Source organism: Sapajus apella, unplaced genomic scaffold (genome assembly GCF_009761245.1).
Source record: "Sapajus apella isolate SASKATOON/1434 unplaced genomic scaffold, GSC_monkey_1.0 scaffold53, whole genome shotgun sequence".
NCBI classification, from domain to species: domain Eukaryota; kingdom Metazoa; phylum Chordata; class Mammalia; order Primates; family Cebidae; genus Sapajus; species Sapajus apella.
In genome coordinates, this window is record NW_022436993.1 from 5,456,212 (window position 1) to 5,475,411 (window position 19,200).

The window sequence follows — 19,200 nt, forward strand, 5'->3', positions numbered from 1 at the left end:
TGATGTTTGTTTTTCTTGAGAAACTGGTCTGTGCTTTTATCTAGTAGACCCTAGTGTAAATCACGTAATGGATAACATTTCTCCCCCATACTGGCTGCCAGTGAGAATACAGTCAAATTTCCATTCATATCTCACAAATGCATTGCATTTTTGTAAATTCTAATCTTTGAATTCAAATCTTATTCCTGCTTTGTTGGACTTTCCTACACTTACGCCTGTATTTCATTTATTTTTTTCTTCATATATCCTCTGAATCTTGGTAGTGCACTTTAAATACTTTCTGGATCAAAACAGACTTGAAAATGCAGAGTAAAAAACCTACAAATTTTTATAAAAACAGGATTATATAAAAATGGGATTATATCCTATAATCCATGCTCTACTTTTATAAAATTGCATGATAAATATAATTATCACACCATTTGAAATAAAGAAATTTATTCTGAAATTAAGAATTATATTCTTTGAAATTACAAATTGGTTAATACCAAATAATCTTAGCTTTAATTTCCAAAATCAAATTCACTTTAAAGCATCTTCTAGGAAAATGACTATACAGGTCAACATTGGACTCTCAGCCTGACTACGCAACATACGCTTCATGAGATTCATTACATTACTAGTTTTTATTTCTCTTATCATTTGAAATGTGTATTTACTCCCCATTTTGTGCTCAATACTGAAAACACAATTCCTCAGCAAAGACTTGCTCCACCTTTATGCTTCAAAGTTTTCCAAAAAATAAAAATTTTTTAGGTCTGTAAATTGAAAATAATATATTGATGGCCCAGCATTAAAATGTGGAAGAGCAAATCAGAATTGTTTTTAGCCGAAGATATGTCTCTAAGCTAACACAGACCAGATGAAAACAAAAACATTTTCTGGAAATATATTTTAGAAATACTTTAGATTCACTATATTAAACTTTTTAATGATAAATTTTTAAAAATAGAAGCACATTTTTAGAAAGCAATTTGTAATACTCAGATCTGTATTTATTGTATCTAAACTATCAAAATCTTCAATGAAACTGAGACAAGGTGACTGCAAATACTAAAAATTCACTGAGTTTACTTAACTGAGCATGCCTGAAGTATTCTGGGCACGAAGGATGACAGTCATGAGGCCGCAGTGTTGTCCTGGGTGCAGCAGCTGAGAGCTACATGTGATCCCTAAATGACAGAGGTGCTCCTCAGGACACAGTGGGCTGGACGAGTTTCAACAACAATCAGCCTTACGTGAAGGTTAGTGAGCAGAAGATGACCTATTAAGACAGAACTCTTGCCAAAAGTCTGAAATCAGAAACACAGCAAAGTTCACTCCAAGTTTCCTAATTTCTAGGCAGAGAAAACATTTCTAATACTTTTATTTAAAGAGATAAAATCAATTTGGTGAACGTCTTAGAGTGTGTACAAAATGAATTTCTTGTTTGAGCCTCTCTTGTTTTCATCTGATGGTTTAAAGAAATCTGTAAAGATCAGCCTCTCTACTTCTCAACTTCATCAGTCCACCTGGATGGAACATGAGATCAACCACGTACAACTCAGGAGGCGGGAGGCTCCCAATCACTCCCTTCTGAGATTCGTTCAGCAGCTTGACTTCATTCCATGCTCTCCCGTACTCTCCGCGAACTAGGGAGCAACCGATGCCAATTCTATCTGCCAGAGCCTGCAGGAGAAAACAAAAGATCAGCCAAGGGGACGTGGGAGAGGGGTAGGGAAGATCCTATTTGTAATTGCCCACCTTGGTTGAAAGTGAAATACACAAGTCTTGCCAAGAAACGTTTAGATAGGAGGCTGAAAGATAAGGACTATTGGTATAGGGGCCAATCAAATGTGATAAATTCCCTTTATCAAATGTGATAAATTCACTCAAGATGCAAAATCTCTGTGTAGGTCCTGCTGGGAAGTGACCTTTTTCAGGTAGTTACGCTATTGTATCAGATGGGGAAGGCGGCTGGAAAAAAGCTATTCTGTGTGCTCTCAGCACTAGTGCATGTATCCATCTTTCCAAACTTCCGGTCTTCCCCTGGCTGTGAAGTGCAGTGGGACTGAATGGAAGCACCACCCTGAGGTGGGAACTCTTTCCAGCTGAATTACTTTGTGTGCCATGGAGCAGGAGAGGAAGAACTGTGGGTGCCTGGTCCTAGGGCTCCTTGTTGCCACCTCACCAGAGACCACTTAGGTTCCTTGTAAATAGTCTGTTTAATTTGCCCTCTGATAATTCCGATTTTGAGGTTATTAAAACAAAGTATCTTTAATCTGGAGACTACTCAGCCACTTTATAGTGAACTGGAGAGCTGGCTCAGACTGCCTGGGTTTGGACTGTAGCCCAGACCTGAGACGGACCAGCTGCGCACCGCAGCCAGGGACATGGCATCTCTGGGCTTCCATGGCTTCATCTGAGAAATGAGGAGAGCAGCAGTACTTTGCTTACAAGGTGTTAAGAAGATGAAGTCAATTATCTGTCCAGTGCTTACAGCAGCAAACACCGGCAAGGCTACATACTCAGTTAATGCTACATAGCACCAGAAGGCAGGAATTGTGCTGTCTTAGTACCCTGCATATGTATATATTAATTAATTGATTACTTACAATACAATGACTGCATCAGGTCACTGTGTCTTGGGTGGACCATGATGATTAAGACTTGGTTAGGGCCTTACATTCTACATAGACCTACTGTAAAGCGTCAACTAGAACACAAGCAGTATCTGAATGTATGGCACTCGTGGGTCAGTGGGGTAGAGAGACAAAAGTAAATATATAATTATAAGATCTTTCCAAAAGTAACACCCCCTGTCAAAGCCTTGTAAATCATCAAAACGACCAACTCTGTGGACTAGAGGCTGTTGTTTTCCCCATTTTGTAGAGGGTAAAAACTGAGGTCGCATGATTTTCTCAAGGTCACGGTATGTGGTGACTGAAAGTGAGAGCCAGGGAATCCGTCTCTGGAGTCTGAGTTTTTAATGTCAGGGTAATAACTGCTGCTGATTGAGGTGAAGAAATTCCCATACGAAACTTTCTATTTTTTTTGTGAAGCGGGACACAAGCCACCTGCTTAGAAGGAAGTAGTGTGGATGGAAGGTCTTGGGAAAAAGCAGATTTGGGACCCAGCAGCTGAAGGAAATAGGAAAAAGCCTGCCACTGGGAGCTGGGAAAGGGTGGCCTATGGGAGTGGCCTGTAGGTGGCATGGAGAAGTGAAGAAGATAGACAATTGGAACAAGGCTGGGATGGGGTGGCAAGGGAGAGGGTGGAAGGATGTGCGGAGAAGGAATGGGGGAAATTAGTGAGTGAGTAAATTATTAGGGCAGTGGTCTATTTGTGCAGTCTGCCTAGGGAAGAAAGTGAAGTCAAGCAGGCCAAAAAACTGGAAGAAAATAGAGGAGATAAAGAGTATATATATATGAGGGCAGAAAGATTTAGGAGGGGTGGAAGGATAACATATTTTATCAGAGAGTATTGGTGTTCAGAATTTCAGCGATGGGAGATTTCTGGGTAATTAATTGCATGATTCAGTTGAGATGTGAGGGTAATTCCGTTGGAGGCATCTTAATGAGCTTAAGATGCCTGCTATGAACTGAATGTTTGTGTTCTCCACCAAATTGATACGTTGAAGCCATAATCCCTATTGTGATGGTGTTTAGAGGTATGGGTCTTTGGAAGCTGATTAGGTTTAGATGAGGTCATGAGGGTAGCCCCCACAATGGGATTAGTGCCCCTATAATAAGAGACAGGAGAGCATACTCACTCTCCACCATGTGAGGATACAATAGGAGCCCTTTCCCTGCCATATGAGGATACCAGCAAGAAGGTGGCTGTCTGCAAACCAGGAAGGGAGCCCTCACTAGACACTGAATCTGCTGGCACCCTGATCTTGGACTTCTCAGCCTCCAGAACCATGAGAAATAAACAGCTGCTGTTTCATCCCCCAGTCTATGGTATTTTGTTATAGCAGCTCAACCTGACAAATACAGTGCTTATGAGACACTCAGATAGAGCTAGCTGGATAGTAATCACATATATAGATCTGGAATCAGGGGAGGTTTGAAGGATGAAGGAAATGATCGGTAGATTTTAGATATTTATGTACTATTTAAGGCCACATGAAGAAAGACATCACCCTGCAAATTACATAAAGGGTGAACAGAAGAGTGTCTGGACCAGAACCTTGAGGAACCCCAATATTTAAGAGAGGCCTGTAGGCATTCTCCAGTTCTTTGACCTGTTAAGCAAGGCAGACAATAAGGAGATCACTTATTGAGGTCCTTAAGGAGGTCCTTATTGAGAGAGTGGCACAAAGGCCAGATGGCCATGAGTTAGGACAAAAATGAGAGGTGTGCCAAGGAGTGACAAGGAGCTAAGATGACTCAGAATTTTGACCAGGAATGAAAATTATCTATGGGTAGGTATTTTATTCAGGTCAGCATGGGCTCAAACTTCAGCTCCACCTATGGTTGACCTTGGATAAAATTATTTCTCCAGGTATCAGTTTGCTCACCTTTAAAGCAAGGGTAGTAATTTCTATATTTGGCATTTTTGAAAGTCTTCACAATTATAGTTATCAAGTCCCTGGCATATAGTTCAAAATGATGCTAGTCATGGTAATAAGATTTAAGGTTGTAATTGTAGCTATTATGAGAAAAGATTTCTATTTTCTCTTTATATACTGCAGACTGAAGCATGTTTAGATTTTAAAGGGGAAAAGAGCTAAGAGAGAGAAGAGAGTTAAGGGAGAGAAGAAAGAATCGATAGAGCAGTCAGTCCAAGGAAATAGGAAAGGCTGGCCCTTAGATAATAAATAGAATTAGCTTGGAGCTGGAGGTAAGATTCATGTGAATGCAATGATGTTTATAGGTGTTTGGGAAAGGGCAGGAAATTTATGCATTTAGTCCATAATTCACATTTTCCCAGCTTCTATTACATGCTAAACACTGGATAAGATGGAGCAAAAGATCACCCCTGCTCTTCAACCTGATCCTTCTCTGATGTCCCCATATCAGGAAATAATGCCATCATTGCCAGCTGTCCCACTCAGAGCCCAGAAATCATTTTGGTCTTCTCATGTACTCTCTCTCACCATGCCTGGGCAGTCACCAGCTCCTTTCAGTTATGTGCCCTAAATTCATTGCCTCTTCCACATCTGCATGTCGGGATTTAGTATAGATCAACCACACTTCTGGCTCGGTCACCTTCTAACTGGTTTTCCTGTCTCCAGTCTTACCCCTGCTCTAACTCATTCCCCGTTCTGTTGTCTGGATGGTGGTTCAAAATGATGTTACCCCCTTGAAAACTGTCAGTGGCTACTGTTATATTTTAGGGTAACAAAATAATACGTAAACTTCCATGGTGCATCGTGATCTGGCATCCACCCCTACTCTTTTCCTCATGCACATGAACTATTCTACCTTCCTCAAATAGACCACTGACTCTCATCCCTGTATTGTTTTGCATAACATGTTTTCTCTGTTTAAAATACTCTTGTTTTCCTCTTTACTTGATGAAATCCTATGCAGCCTCTCGCACTTGGGTTATACATCTGCTCTTTCTCTGACTTCACTTTGGAACCTGCAAGTCTGGTTTAGGTACCCCTTGAGTGCAGAACTGTCATTTTAGTATCTTTGTACTCTCAGGCCCTGGCAGAGGCCCTTGCCATAGTAGGTATATGGTCAATATTGAATAAATATGCTTCTAGTAGTCTGGTGACTATATGGGCAGGTATGTGTGTGTATGCACATATGTACACATATGTATGTATGTGTATGCTTGTATGTATATATGTATATATACACATATATGTCAGATACAAGTAAATCTAAATGGTAGAATTGATAATATCCAGTTAAATGTTAGCAACTGGCCTACTCCAATATGATAAAGACAAAGCATTTTTACTTAATGCAAATGAGGCAAAATACCTTACATACCTTGAAAAGCAAAGCTCGATGGTAGAAGATTCCTTTTCTGACATGTCCAATTGGGATAACATTGGATTTAAGTTGAAATTTTAGTTCACTTATGTGAAGTTCCCAGCTGAAATCAGGTAGTTTCTCTTTTGGAATCTTACCACCCATTTTTTCTGCCACATACCTGTGTCAATTACATTGAGATCTAATCAGTCAAGTTTAATAATTCACTTAGGATGCCTTGAGTGTAATTACATGTAAATATACATGTAAAAATGACATTTGTTGTGATTTTTATTGTGTTTTACTTTTGAGAAGCTACTTACAATAAGTAGGCTAACATGCTTACTGTATGTAAATCATCACATACAAACTGAAATGCTAGGGATTTCATTCCATGTGAAGAAGAAAATGAGTGCTAATTTTTCCCAATGTTTAAAACAAGATAAAAATCAATGTAAAACTAAATATCAGTGCAGTTTTAAATTTTTATCTTTTGAAACATATTTTTAAATATTTTAATCTGAAATCCAAGGAAGGAGCTGAACTCACATATGGTTCTTCTTTTAAGGAATTTAAACTCAGAGACAAGACAAACACACAGAAAATTTTCCCATTAGATTTACAAACATTTTCAAGTTTTATAATTTTATTTTTTCTTTTAAAATTTAATTTAGAGAAAGATGTGGTGTGACAACACTAAAGTCAGAGGAGCAAGAAATTAGAAAAGGCAAAAAGAAAAACAAAATCACAGATCTGTGGGCAAGGCAGGATAAACGTGGTATACTTTGCTTGTGGAGTTCTCCTAACGTTAGGCTCTCACTGAAGAAGTCAGTAAACGCACCTGCAATACCTTTGTCTATGAAGACCACGACATCCTTGGAGTAAAGGCAGAACTGCAATTTTATTTATTTTTTTATTTGTATTTATAAAGAGAGACGGGAGTCTCACTATGTTGCCCAGGCTGGTCTCAAACTCCCGGCTCCAAGAAATCCTCCCATTTTGGCCTCCCAGAGCACTGGGATTACAGGAGTGAGCCACTGCACCTGGCCCAAAATGCGAATTTTAAAGAATTTTCTCTTGCTGCCTGAGAAACCAGGCAAAGAAGAACAATGGTTTAAAAAAAAAAAAAAAAAAACCAAGAGAAAGAGCTGGGGAGAAAGCTGTTGAACTGATGCACTTCCACCAAGGCAGGGGTGGAATGCCAAGGAACCAGAGCCATGGGGACAAATCCGCATCTCTCTGTATCTTGGTGTGGGCTCAGGTTAAAAAACGACAATTACTTGAGAATGATGAAAAGCGTTTCTGATAGGAACAAAGCATGACGAGATTTGACAAATGTTCACATAAGCCAAGGCAGAGTTCCACTTGAGCCATCACTTCTCAAGGACATCAGGAACACTTCGCTAGCCAAAAACGTTCTCTTCCAGTTCTGGCTGACAAAAAGTCAATGATCCGGCAGCTGTGTTACTTGCAGTTGTCACATCCAGGTTTCATGATAGCAACTCACTGCTATTTGGAGGAGATGCAGGCTCCTATGGAGACCGCAGCTGTTGCACAAGCCAGCAGTTTACCTACTGAATGGTGTCGGTCACGAAGCCTGTCCTCACTTCTGGTGATTCCTAACCTCTTACAGCTACCGAGTCAAATTCCAACCTTTGCCTGGTGTAATTAAGCACTCTAATGAAGAGGGCAACTTCACTGGCTTATACAGAGCCCTGAGCCTGCCCACGCAGCCATTGCTCAGAATGCTTACACCCCACTTAAGAGTAACGTGAAACACAAAATATCAGACACAGATCAGAAAAAGAGACATTGGACATTTGTATTAGAAAATATATCAGTTTACAAATAATTCACAGTAGGATCCCTGTAATTTATGAACACCCCATCCACCTGAGGGATAATTAAATTTTCAAACTTTTGACACATTCATAGCTTCTACGGAATCACATTGAAATATGCATTTAATGATCTAGCTGAAGAAAATGACAGGCATTTTTCCTGAAGCAATTTCCAGCCCCTATGTCTGATTCTTAGCTGACATATGACCTAAGTAGAAATTGAGGACTCTCCCAATTCATTGTGTTTCTGTGTCAGAGTCAGTGTGCTTTAAGTTTCAACTTTATTTATGGTGTGTTTGTCTAAAAAATGGCTATAATATATGTGTCACTAACATTTTTTCAGAAATTAAAAACATATATATACATAGACGACTTACTTTGCAAGAACCTCAATCTGTTCCTTAATACTGGTTATGGGTAGTATTGATTTGGTCACCTCATACACATACATAGAGAAATCGGGGTCAGAGGGAGGACGCCATTCTTTGTCAGAGCTTCCTTCGCCAACAAATTTGGGTACTGCCATAACCTCATCCTCCTCTTTCACTTTTTCCTCTTCTTTTTTTCCTCTGCCTTTCCTTTGAGAGTAAACAAGGGCAGTCAAAATCACATCTTCTGCTAAACCAACAGACAAACAAACAAATGCTCTTGCATTTCTGAGAACAGCATCACAGAAATAAGGTACACTGAATCCTTGGGCAACACGAGATTGAACTGTGTGGATCCACTTACATGTGGAGTTTTTTCAGTAAATACAGCTGGCCCTTCTTATGCATGGGTTCTGCATTCCACAACCAAATGTAACTGAAAATACAGTATTCGTGCTATGTAAACCCACAGATACAGAGAGCTGACTTTTCATATATGTAGGTTCCACACGGCTAACTATGGGTCTGGCGTATGCATGGATTTTGGTATCCATAAGGCTTCATGGAACTGATTCCCCATGAGGACTGACTATATTGTATACATACATAAAGTTTTCCAATTTTCATTTTCAATGATGATGAGAGAATTTTACAGAGTCTATATTAGGCAGGACATACTAATTTTCAAGAGAACATTATGTGATTGGTATATCTTATGAAAATCATATATTGGTCTTCCGTACAATTGCCTAGCAAGGTGTCTGGCACCTGGCAATAGGTACGTAACACCTATTTATTCAATTGGAAACAATTAGGTTGCCTTCTCAGAGTCTAAGCCAGCTACATCACCTCTTACTTCAGGTAAAACCTGCTGCAGGAATAATTTTGATTGCTGTTTTTAAGAAAAATTATTCAAAACAAGGAAATTAAGCAAAAAAAAAAAAAAACCCCACAAAATAAGAATGGCATATAATCTCCACGATGTACAAGAACAAAGACTCATCCAAGGTTTATCTAGGGAAATGTACTTAGTTCAGTACTTAGTACAAATATAATTTTAATTAAAAGTTCTGGACTTAGAGAATTACTAGGTAACATGTATATTTTAACATGTAGATATGCAAATAATTTCTGTCCAATGGAAAAGATACTTCAAAGTTTACAGTTTATTGTCCTATAAGATGTTAACCAATGTGGCATGTAACTCAGCAATCTTTTTCTAATATTCCTTAGTTAAATTGTATAGAAATACCTTCCACCTCAACTGTTCTTTGAACCAGTGTGAACATCTTACTGGTACCCCCCCACCCCATCCCCAATTAATGAGTCAAACACAAACAATAACATGGGATCTTATTCCAGGTAATGTAGAGTAAGCACATTTCACCCTGTCTGTCCCATTGAATACAGTCACAAAAGCTGGACAGGATGCATGCAACAGCTATTTGAGGACCCAGAAAAGTAAATAGCAGCAGGAAGAGCAGAGAACAAATTTCAATTAATACTCTACTGATGATGATTTTATACTTTTATTGAACTCTGCAATTCACCGTGCTGAACTAAACTTAGCCCAGTAACTGGAAGTAAATATCAGCACAGACAGAGAAAGCTCAAGAAGATGCCCTCTTGAGAAACAAAAAAGAGAGAATAAAGGAAAGTCCCCATTTTTTTTTTCTTTCTAATTTTTCTTCATTCTTGTGCATTCTAAGCCCATAAGGAATCCTGTGACAGTGGTGGCACTGGTGGCACTGGGATCCTTTAAGAGCCTAAAATTGCTTTATACTCATTCAGACCTTCTGCTATCTGGCTGTAGATATGGGTGTAGTCATGGCAAGAGTGCAGTAGATCAAGGTAAATAAAGTTTTCTGGCTGGGGAATCTAAAGGGAAGCCCCCAAAGAATCAGAAAAGGCCATGAAAGTCATGTAGAAGAAGGAGCTTAGAAAACCAACCCCATAAAATTATTTATAAATTCCTAGGTTTATCCTGAGTTGTGGATACATGGCCTGACCCTCAACAGCACACACATAGACTCTGAGTACTGAACTACAGGATAGACTGCCATTAAGTCCCAAAGTGGATACTGATTGGCATACATGCAGAGCCAATCCAAATAGCACTGCAAAGACTTTGAAAATTGAACTGACATTGTAATGACAATCACAGAAGCCTGGCTAGAATTGGAAGCCTGAACTCAACTTGGTTAACTGCCTGCTAAAACACACTCCAAAGGAATATTCTTAGAATGTAAAAAAAAACCCGTAAATAAGACCCATAGGACTTATAACTTATTATAATCAAAAATTACTCATTATATAAAGAACCAAGAAAATATCAACTTATATAGGCGAAGACAATCAATAGACACCACTGCCTAGATGACCCAGATGTTGATCACACAAAGACTTTAAAAATGCTTCGAGAAGTAAGGTCAAATACTCTTGAAACGAATAGAAGTTTAAAACTCTTAGAAAGAAATAGAAGACATAAAAATATAATTTTGGAACTGAAAAAGGTATAATCAAAAGCTTAAAAGAACACAACTCCCTAAATGGGCTTAACAGCAGAAAAAAGATAAAAGAGAAACTAGCCAATGAACTTGAAGCTAGAACAATAAAAGTCATCCAATCTGAACAACACAGAGAACAAAATTTGTTGTTGTTGTTGTTGTTCATTTGTTTTTGAGACAGGGGTGTACTTGTTGCCCAGGCTGGAGTTCACTGGCTGCCACCACTGCTCACTGCAGCCTCAAACTTCCAGTGCTCAAGTGATCCTCCCACCTCAGCCTCCCAAGTAGCTGGGACTACTGGTGCGTGCCACCATGCTCAGCTAATTTGTTTTCTATTTTTTGTAAAGACGGGGTCTCACTCTGTTGCCCAGGCTTGTCTCCAACTCTGGGGCTCAAGTGAACCTCCTGCCTCAGCCTCCCAAAGTGCTAAGCTTACAGGTTTGAGCCACTGTGCCTGGCTAGAAAACAAAAGATTGAAAAAACAATTGACAGATGCTCAGGGACCTGTGGTAGAATTAAAAAGGTCTAACACTGGTGTCATCAAAGTCCCAGAAAGAAGAGAAAGGGTACAATATAGAAAAAACATACTGAATAAAAAAGGAAAGGCTTAGATAGCTCCCTCAATTTGGGTGAAAACATAAATCTACACAGTCAGGAATTTCAGTAAATGCCAATAAGATAAACCCAAAGAAATCCACTCTCAGATATATCAAAATCAAACTTTTGAAAACTAAACACAAAGCACATGACATGACTGTCTATGTAGGAACTTCTAAGGAATCCTTCAAAAAAACTATCATACATGAGTTCATCAAAGGGTCAGGATATGAGGTCAACACACAAAAACCAATTGTGTTTCATAAAATAATAAGGAACATGTGCAAATCAAAATTAAAACCAAAAAAATGTTTGAAGCATTTACCATTGCTCCAAAGAAAATACTTACACACTTTGCAAAAACATGTTGAATTCCTATATGATCTGTGTACTGAATATTAAAACTGCTAAGGGAAGCAATCAAAGAAGACTTAGATAAATTATGAGACATATGGTGTTCATGGATTTGAAGGTGTAATGTATTAAAGATGTCAGTTCTCCCCCAAAATGATCTCTGGTTTTAATGTGATTCCTATCAATATTCCAGCAGTTTTTTTCTAGACATATAATAGAAAATCTTATTCTAGAATTTATATGAAAAGGCGAGGGCTTTAGAATAGCTACATCAATCTTGACAAAGAAAAATAAAGTGGGGAGAATCACTGTACTTGATAACAAAGCTTACTAGATAGCTACAGTAATTCAGACAGAGTGATGCTAGCAGAGGGATAGACATATGGATGGTTGTAACAGAACTGAGGATCCAGAAATAGAAATCAAAAAAATATGCTCAACTGATGGTTGACAAAGGTACAAAAGCAATTCAATAGAAGAAGGATGATCTTTTCAACAAATGGTGCTGGGGCAATTCAATTTGAGGGCCCACGTGGTGATGAAACTATTCATTATCTTAACTGCGCCAGTAGAGGCATAAACCTACACATGTGATAAAATTGTGTAAAACTAAATACACACACGTAGAAGAAAAATGAAAAAAACTTGAATAAAATCATTGGATTGTATTAATGTCAATGTCTTAGTTATGGTATTCTATAGTTTTCAAAATTGTATAATTAGGGTACATGGGATTTTTCTATATTACTTTTTATAACAGCATGTTATTACCTCACAAAAATTTCAGCTAAGAACTTCCTTGGCCTTACTTTTGTCATCTATTTCTAGGCTGTATTCTGTTCATTGATCTGTCTAACCCTTCACCAATACCACACTATCTTGGTTATTGTGACTTTATAGTAAGTCTTAACATCAGGTAGAGTGATTATTTCAACTTTATTTTCCTTTTTCAAAATTCTTTTGGCAATCATAGTTTATTTCCCTTTCCATAAAACTTTTTAGAATCAGCTTGTTTATATCTACAAAAAATCCTGGAATGTTACTGGAATTGTATCAGATCTATAGAGCAATTGGGGAAAAATCAACATTTTTACTATTTCGTATTTTCCAATATTTGAGCCTGGTATGTCTCTTCACTTAGTGATTCTTTGATTTCTTTCGTGTTTTTATAGTTGTCAATATACAAGTCCTGGACATGTTTTGTTTCACTTTGATTTTTTATTTCCTATTTCATTTCTCAGAGCTCTTTAAAACATTTACAAAATATTTGGTTTTCAATTGTTTATTGCTAGCCTATAGAAACATGATTGATTTTTGTATGTTGACTGTATTGACCTTATATCCTGATATATTACTGAACTCATCTATTAGTTCTAAGAGTTGTTTTAAAGTGGATTTCTTATGGATTTTCTATTTAGACAATCATGTTGCCTGCAGATAGAGGAATTTTTTTCCTCCCACACTTTCCAATCTGTTTAACTTTTAAAAACTGCCTTCTTGCAATGTCTAGGGCTTCCAATACAATGTTGAATAGGGGTGGTAAAATCAGATGCTATCTTGTCTTTTTCATGATCTTTGCAGTCTTTTATCATTAGGTATGATGTGATCTGTAGATTATTCTGTAGATGGCTTTTATCAGGTTGAGGCAATTTCCTTTTACTCCTTTTCCAACAGTTTTATTTTTATCATATCAACGTCATAAATAGATGTTGAATTTTGTCAAACGCTTTTTCTGTGTCAGTTAATATAAGTTGGTTTTTCTTCTTTATACTGTTAATGTGATGGATTACATTGATTGACAAGCATGACACAGGCTTGCATTCCTAGGATAAAGGCCTGAAGTTGCTCAGATAAATTATTCTTTGTGTATACTGCTGAATTTGATTTGCTAATATTTCATAAAGGATTTAGGCATCTATGTTCATGATAAATATTGATCTGTAATTTTCTTGTAATGTCCTTGTCTGGTATTGGCATTAGAGTAACCTAATGCCAATAGTTTGGCATTAGATTCTCATGAGTTGAGAAGTGTCCTCCCTTTTTCTATTTTCTGAAAAAATTGCATATAACTTATGTTAATTCTTTAAATATTTGGTGAAATTTGCCAATGAAACTATCTGAGTCAAGAGATTTCTTTTTTGAAAAAAAATTTAATAAATTAAATGTATTTAATAGTTACAAGACTGTTCTGTTATCTATTTCACCGTTGGTGAGTTTGGATAGTTTGTAGCTCTTGATAAATAATCGGTCCATTCATTGCATCTAAGTTGCTGAACTAAGTTGCTTATAGCATTTCTTTATTATCCTTTATCGTGTGGTGGGGGGTTGTAGTAATAATTCCTAATTTCATTCCTTGTTTTGGTAATTTGTGTCCTCTCTTTTAATTGTCATCTTTGCAGAGGCTTACCCACATTACTGAACTTTTTAAAGAACCAGATTTTTATTTCATTGATTTTTCTCCTGTTTCTTTGTTTTAAATTTCATTGATTTCTGACCTTTATTGTTTCCTTCTTTCTGTTTGTGTTGGGAGTATTTTGCTCTCCTTTTTCTAGTTTCTTGAGACTGAAGCTCAGACTATTGATTTGAGACTTCTTTTTGTTTCTAATGTAAGCATTTAGTACAATAGATTTTCCTCTCAACACTCTTTGAAAAGTGCCCCACACATTTTAATATGCTTTATTTTAATGTTCCTTCGGTCCTATGTTCTTAATTTCCTTTGAGGCATCCTTTTATGTCCCATGGATTATTGAGAAGCGTGTCATTCAATTGTTATATGTTTAAAGATTTTCTTGTTGTATTTCTTGTTGTATTCTGTTCTAATTCTATCATGATTATTGCACATATGTATAATTTTAAGTATTTTAAATTTTCTGAGGTTTTTTATATGGCTCAGGATATTTGTAAATTTTCACATGCACTTTTAATGAAACATGTATTCTGCTGTTATTGTTGGAGTGCTCTACATATGTCAATGAGATCTTGTTGGTTGCTGGTATTGCTCAAATCTTCTATATCCTTTCAGATCTTCTGCATAGAAGTTCTACCATTTGCTGGGGGTGGGGGGAGTTTTGAAGTCTCAGTTATAATTGTGAACTTGTCAATTTCTCCTTTCAGTGCTATCAGGGCTCTTTTTTTTTTTTTTGGCTTCATTTATTTTGAGGCTTTGTTGTTTGGTTCATACGCATTAGATCATTATGTCTTCCTCATGGGTTAATTCATTTGGTCATTATATTAATATAATCATCCTCTTTATCTCTAGTAATTTTCTTTGCTTAAAAGACACTCCTGCTCCATAAAAAGTTAATGTTTACATCGTATTTTTGTCCAACCTTTTACTTTCAACCTACCTATGTCAAATGAATTTGAAGTGAGTTTCTTTCAACAGCATATAGTTGGATCATAACTTCTTATCCACTCTGCCAATCTGTCTTTCAATTGGTTTTTATTCCTCTGCTCTTCTTTTCTTGCCTTCTTGTGAGTTACTTGAACATTGCTTTTAGGATGCCATCTTGACTTGTTTATGGTTTTTTTGAGTGTAGCTCTTTGTATAGGTTTTTTAGTGGTTACAGTAGATATTACAATATACAGATATGGCTTATCACAGTGTACTGGTATCCACATTTTACTGCTTCAAGTAAAGTATGGAAGGCTCACCTCCTTTTAGGTGTCTTATTTCACTTTAAAGTATCATTGTCTTGAGTATCAGATGTTATACATTTTGTTTCAATCGTCAAATGTGACTTATGAAACTCATGAGGAAATGGATATTCTACTGCATGGATCTATCTATCTATTATATATTTTGTGCATTCCTCTTTCTTCATGATCCTTCCAGATTCTTTCACCATTTTCTTTCTATTTGAAGAACATTCTTTAGCCAGTCTGTTAGGGTAGGCCTGCTAACTCTAAGTTATTTTAGTTTTCCTTTACCTGAGAAGGCCTTTATTTGTCTTCTTCGTTGCTGAAGGACGGTTTAACCAAATACTTGTAGTTGACAGTTCTTTTCTTTCAGCACTTGAAAAACATGCCACTTCTATCTGGCTTCTATAGTTTCAAATAAGAAATCCACAATCACTTGAATTGGTGTCCTCCTACAGGAAATGCATAGTTTTCTTTGGCTGCTTTCAAGAGATTTTTGTCTTTCTATTTCAGAAGTTTAATTATAATAAACTTAGTGTTGATTTCTTTGGGTTTATCCTACTTGAAATCTTCTCCTCTTCTTTAATTAAAAGGTTTATCTCCTTCACCAAATGTGGGGAATTTTCAGTCATTACCTGTTTGAATACCCCTTCAGTCCCACCCTCTCTCCTCTCCTGGAACTGCAATGATATGAATGTTGGAACTTTTATTATTGTCCCATAAGTCCCTGAGGCTTTGTTCTTTTTTTTTTTTTTTTCAGGTCATTTTTCTCTTGGTTATATAGATGGAGTGAATTCTACTGCTCTCTCCTCAAGTTCACTGCTTCTACCATCTGTCCTCTCTGCTTTATTATTGTGTCCTTTTAGTGATATTTTTAATTTCTCTTACTGTATTTTTCAGTTCTATAATTTCTATTTAGTTCCTATTTAATAACTGCTGTTTTTGTTGCTGAGATTTTCTACTTTTTCAGTTATTTCAAGAAAATTTGTAATGGATTGTTGAAGCACATTCATCATGACTACTTTAAAATCCAGGTCAGATAATTTTAACGTCTGATTTCTCTTTATGTTGGCATTAACTGATTGTCATTTCGCATTGGTATTGTGATTTTCTTGGTTCCTGATATGATAGGTCTTTTTTGGTCATAATCTGGATATAATGTCTATTATACTGGGAAACTCTGAGTCTATTTATTTATTTTAGCAAGCAGTCTTTCTGGAGTTCTGCATGCAGGTCCTGGACTACTTTTGTAGGCAATGATTCCAATGACACGTCAATTTTCAGAGACTTTGCGTATATGCGCTTTTCTGTTTGGTTTAACTAGGCTGCTGGAACTCCCACTGGTCCCTGCTGGTGTTATCTGAAGGAACACAAGGGGTTTCCCCATTCTGGGACTCTTTGTGAAGGATAGGTATTTCAGGGCTGCAAGGACCCAGAGGCTTCTCTAGGGAGGGGCTTGTTGTGTCTGGTTTCCCCCAGCCTGTGTAAGATAGATAGGACCCTTGTGGCAAGATTTCTCCCTACTAATATCACCCACTCGTTGTCTGTTAGTGAGGGAAGGTAGCCTCGATGCCATGGGGACAAAGGAGTGTTCCGTGCCAGGGTACTTATTGTACTTAGGTCTCTCTTGCAGGTTCCACCCACCTGTCAAATGTTTCTCAGTGGAAGAGCGAGTCTCAGGTTTATTGGGACAAAGCAGCTTCCCAGACTGGGCCACATCCTAGGCTGAGCAAGTCCCTTCTTGCCACTCCAGTATCTCTGGATGGGAGAAGTGAGTCTCAGGCCCTCAGGCACATTTGCTGTGTCTGGGTCCCTCTTGCTACTGCTGCCCGGCTACCTTGGTATCTCTTGGCAGGTCTGAGGGTGGATGAGGGGACAGGGAAGCCTCTCTGGCTGTCAGCAGAGGCATTTGCTTACCCTAAACTCCTAGTGTTAGTGGGGCTCCAATCAACCCCCTTGTCATTGGCACTGAGCTTGCCTAGTGCTGTCAAACGACTACTAGTTGCTTTCTGTTGCTAGGCTGGGGGATCTTCTGATAGGTGAGGGAACATAAGATGCCCTGCCAGGCTGCGTTTTTCCCGCAGTCATAGGGTGTCTAGCCGGTTCACCTTCTTCTTGCCTCCTTTGGAGTTCTCCTTGGTTTGCCTCTAACATTATTTCCAGGGTTAATAGCTTTATTTAGCAGGGAGGAGCAACTTAAAAATAGTCTATGCCAACTTGATCTGCAGGAAGTCAACAGGTGATTTTTGACAAACGTACAAAGATAATTCAGGCGAGAAAAATGTTGCTTTTCATCAAATGTTCCTGGAACAATTAGACATTCATATGCAAAGTAAATTTCAACATAACCCTTATGCTGTATATAAACATTATCTCAAAACTGATGCTAGACCTAAATAGATAGAAAACCTAAAAGCATCCAGTATTTTGAAGAAAACAACAGAGGGAATCTTCTTGATCTGGGGTTAGGAGATACATACATATATATGTAAACATATATATGTAAAAACTCTATTGCTATAGTTATAAATATGTGTTTTTCAAGGCATTCATCAAGAAGCATGGAATTTTTAGACATGACCAAAAACACAATCTATAGAAGAAAAATTTGACAAATTTGACTTCATCAAAATTAAAAACTTTTGTTCTGTGAAAGTTACTGGTAAGAGAATAAAAAGTCAAAGTACAACAGAGTGGGAGAAAATATTTGCAAGCCACATGCTCAACAGAAGACTTATACCTAAGAGAAAGAATACTCAAGATTGAACAGTAAAAAAGCAAACAGCTTCTGCACAGCAAAAGAAACTATCCACAGAGTAAACAGACAACCTACAGAATGAGGAAAAGTATTTGCAAACTATGCATCCAACAAAGGTCTAATATCCATAATATATACAGAACTTAAACAACGCAACAAGCAAAAAATGAATGACCCCATTAAAAATGGGCAAAGGACATGAACAGACACTTTTCAAAAGAAGACATACACGCAGCCAACAAATATATGAAAAATGTGCAACATCACTAATCATTACAGAAATGCAAATCAAAACCATAATGAGGTAGCATCTCACACCAGCTAGAATGGCTGTTACTAAAAAAACAAACAAACAAAAAATAACAGATGTTAGAACGGTTGTAGAGAAAAGGGAATGTTCATTCATTGTTGGTGGGATTGTAAATTAGTTCAGCCACTGTGGAAACAAGTTTGGAGATTTCAAAGAACTTAAAATAGAGCTACCATTTGACCCAGCAATCCCATTACTGCGTGTACACCCAAAGTAAAATAAATCATTGTACCAAAAAGACACATGTAGTCATATGTTCACTGCAACACTATTCACAATAGCAAATACATGCCATCAACCTAGATGTCCATCAACATTGGACTTGATTTTTTTTAATGTGGTATATATACACTATAGAATACGATGCAGCCATAAAAAAATAAAATCATGTCCTTTCCAGCAGCATGGATGCATGCAGCTGAAGGTCATTATCCTAAGTGAATTAATGCAGGAACAGAAAACCAAATACCACAAGTTCTCATTTATAAATGGGAGCTAAACATTGCACACACACATGGACATAAAAATGAGGACAGCAGACACTAGGGCACTGAGAGCTACTAGACAGGGGAGGTGGGGAGGTAGGGAAGGGTTGAGAAATTACCTACTGTTATTGGGCTCACTACCTGGGTGACAGGATCATTTATATACCAAATCTCAGCAACATACAATTTACCCATGTAACAAGCCCACCCCTGTACCCTCTGAACCTAAAACAAATGTTGAGAAAAAGCAAAACAAAAGCCCAGTTTAAAAAATGGGCAAAATACTCGACCAGATGCTTCACCAAAGAGGATATAAGGATGACAAATAAGTACATGGAAAAAGATGTTAACATCATTAGCTATCAGGGAAATGCAAGTTAAGATCATGATGAGATACCACTATGTACATATTAGAATGTATAAGTGAATACT

General features: G+C 37.5%; 1 protein-coding gene across 4 annotated transcripts in view; it reads right to left on the minus strand.

The window, feature by feature from the left end:
* Positions 1-418: 418 nt before the first annotated feature.
* The window catches only part of ARMC3 (armadillo repeat containing 3), a 101,511-nt gene continuing 82,729 nt past the window's right edge, over positions 419-19,200 (minus strand). For 3 of the 4 annotated variants that reach the window (XM_032243885.1, XM_032243882.1, XM_032243886.1), the window contains 3 exons: positions 8,128-8,328; positions 5,928-6,090; positions 419-1,668 (listed from right to left, as the gene is read on the minus strand). In XM_032243885.1, the coding sequence (XP_032099776.1) occupies positions 1,459-1,668; positions 5,928-6,090; positions 8,128-8,328 (574 nt within the window). In that variant the 3' untranslated portion in view covers positions 419-1,458. The remainder of the gene's footprint in view (positions 1,669-5,927; positions 6,091-8,127; positions 8,329-19,200) is intronic. The other variant, XM_032243884.1, reaches the window with a different exon arrangement.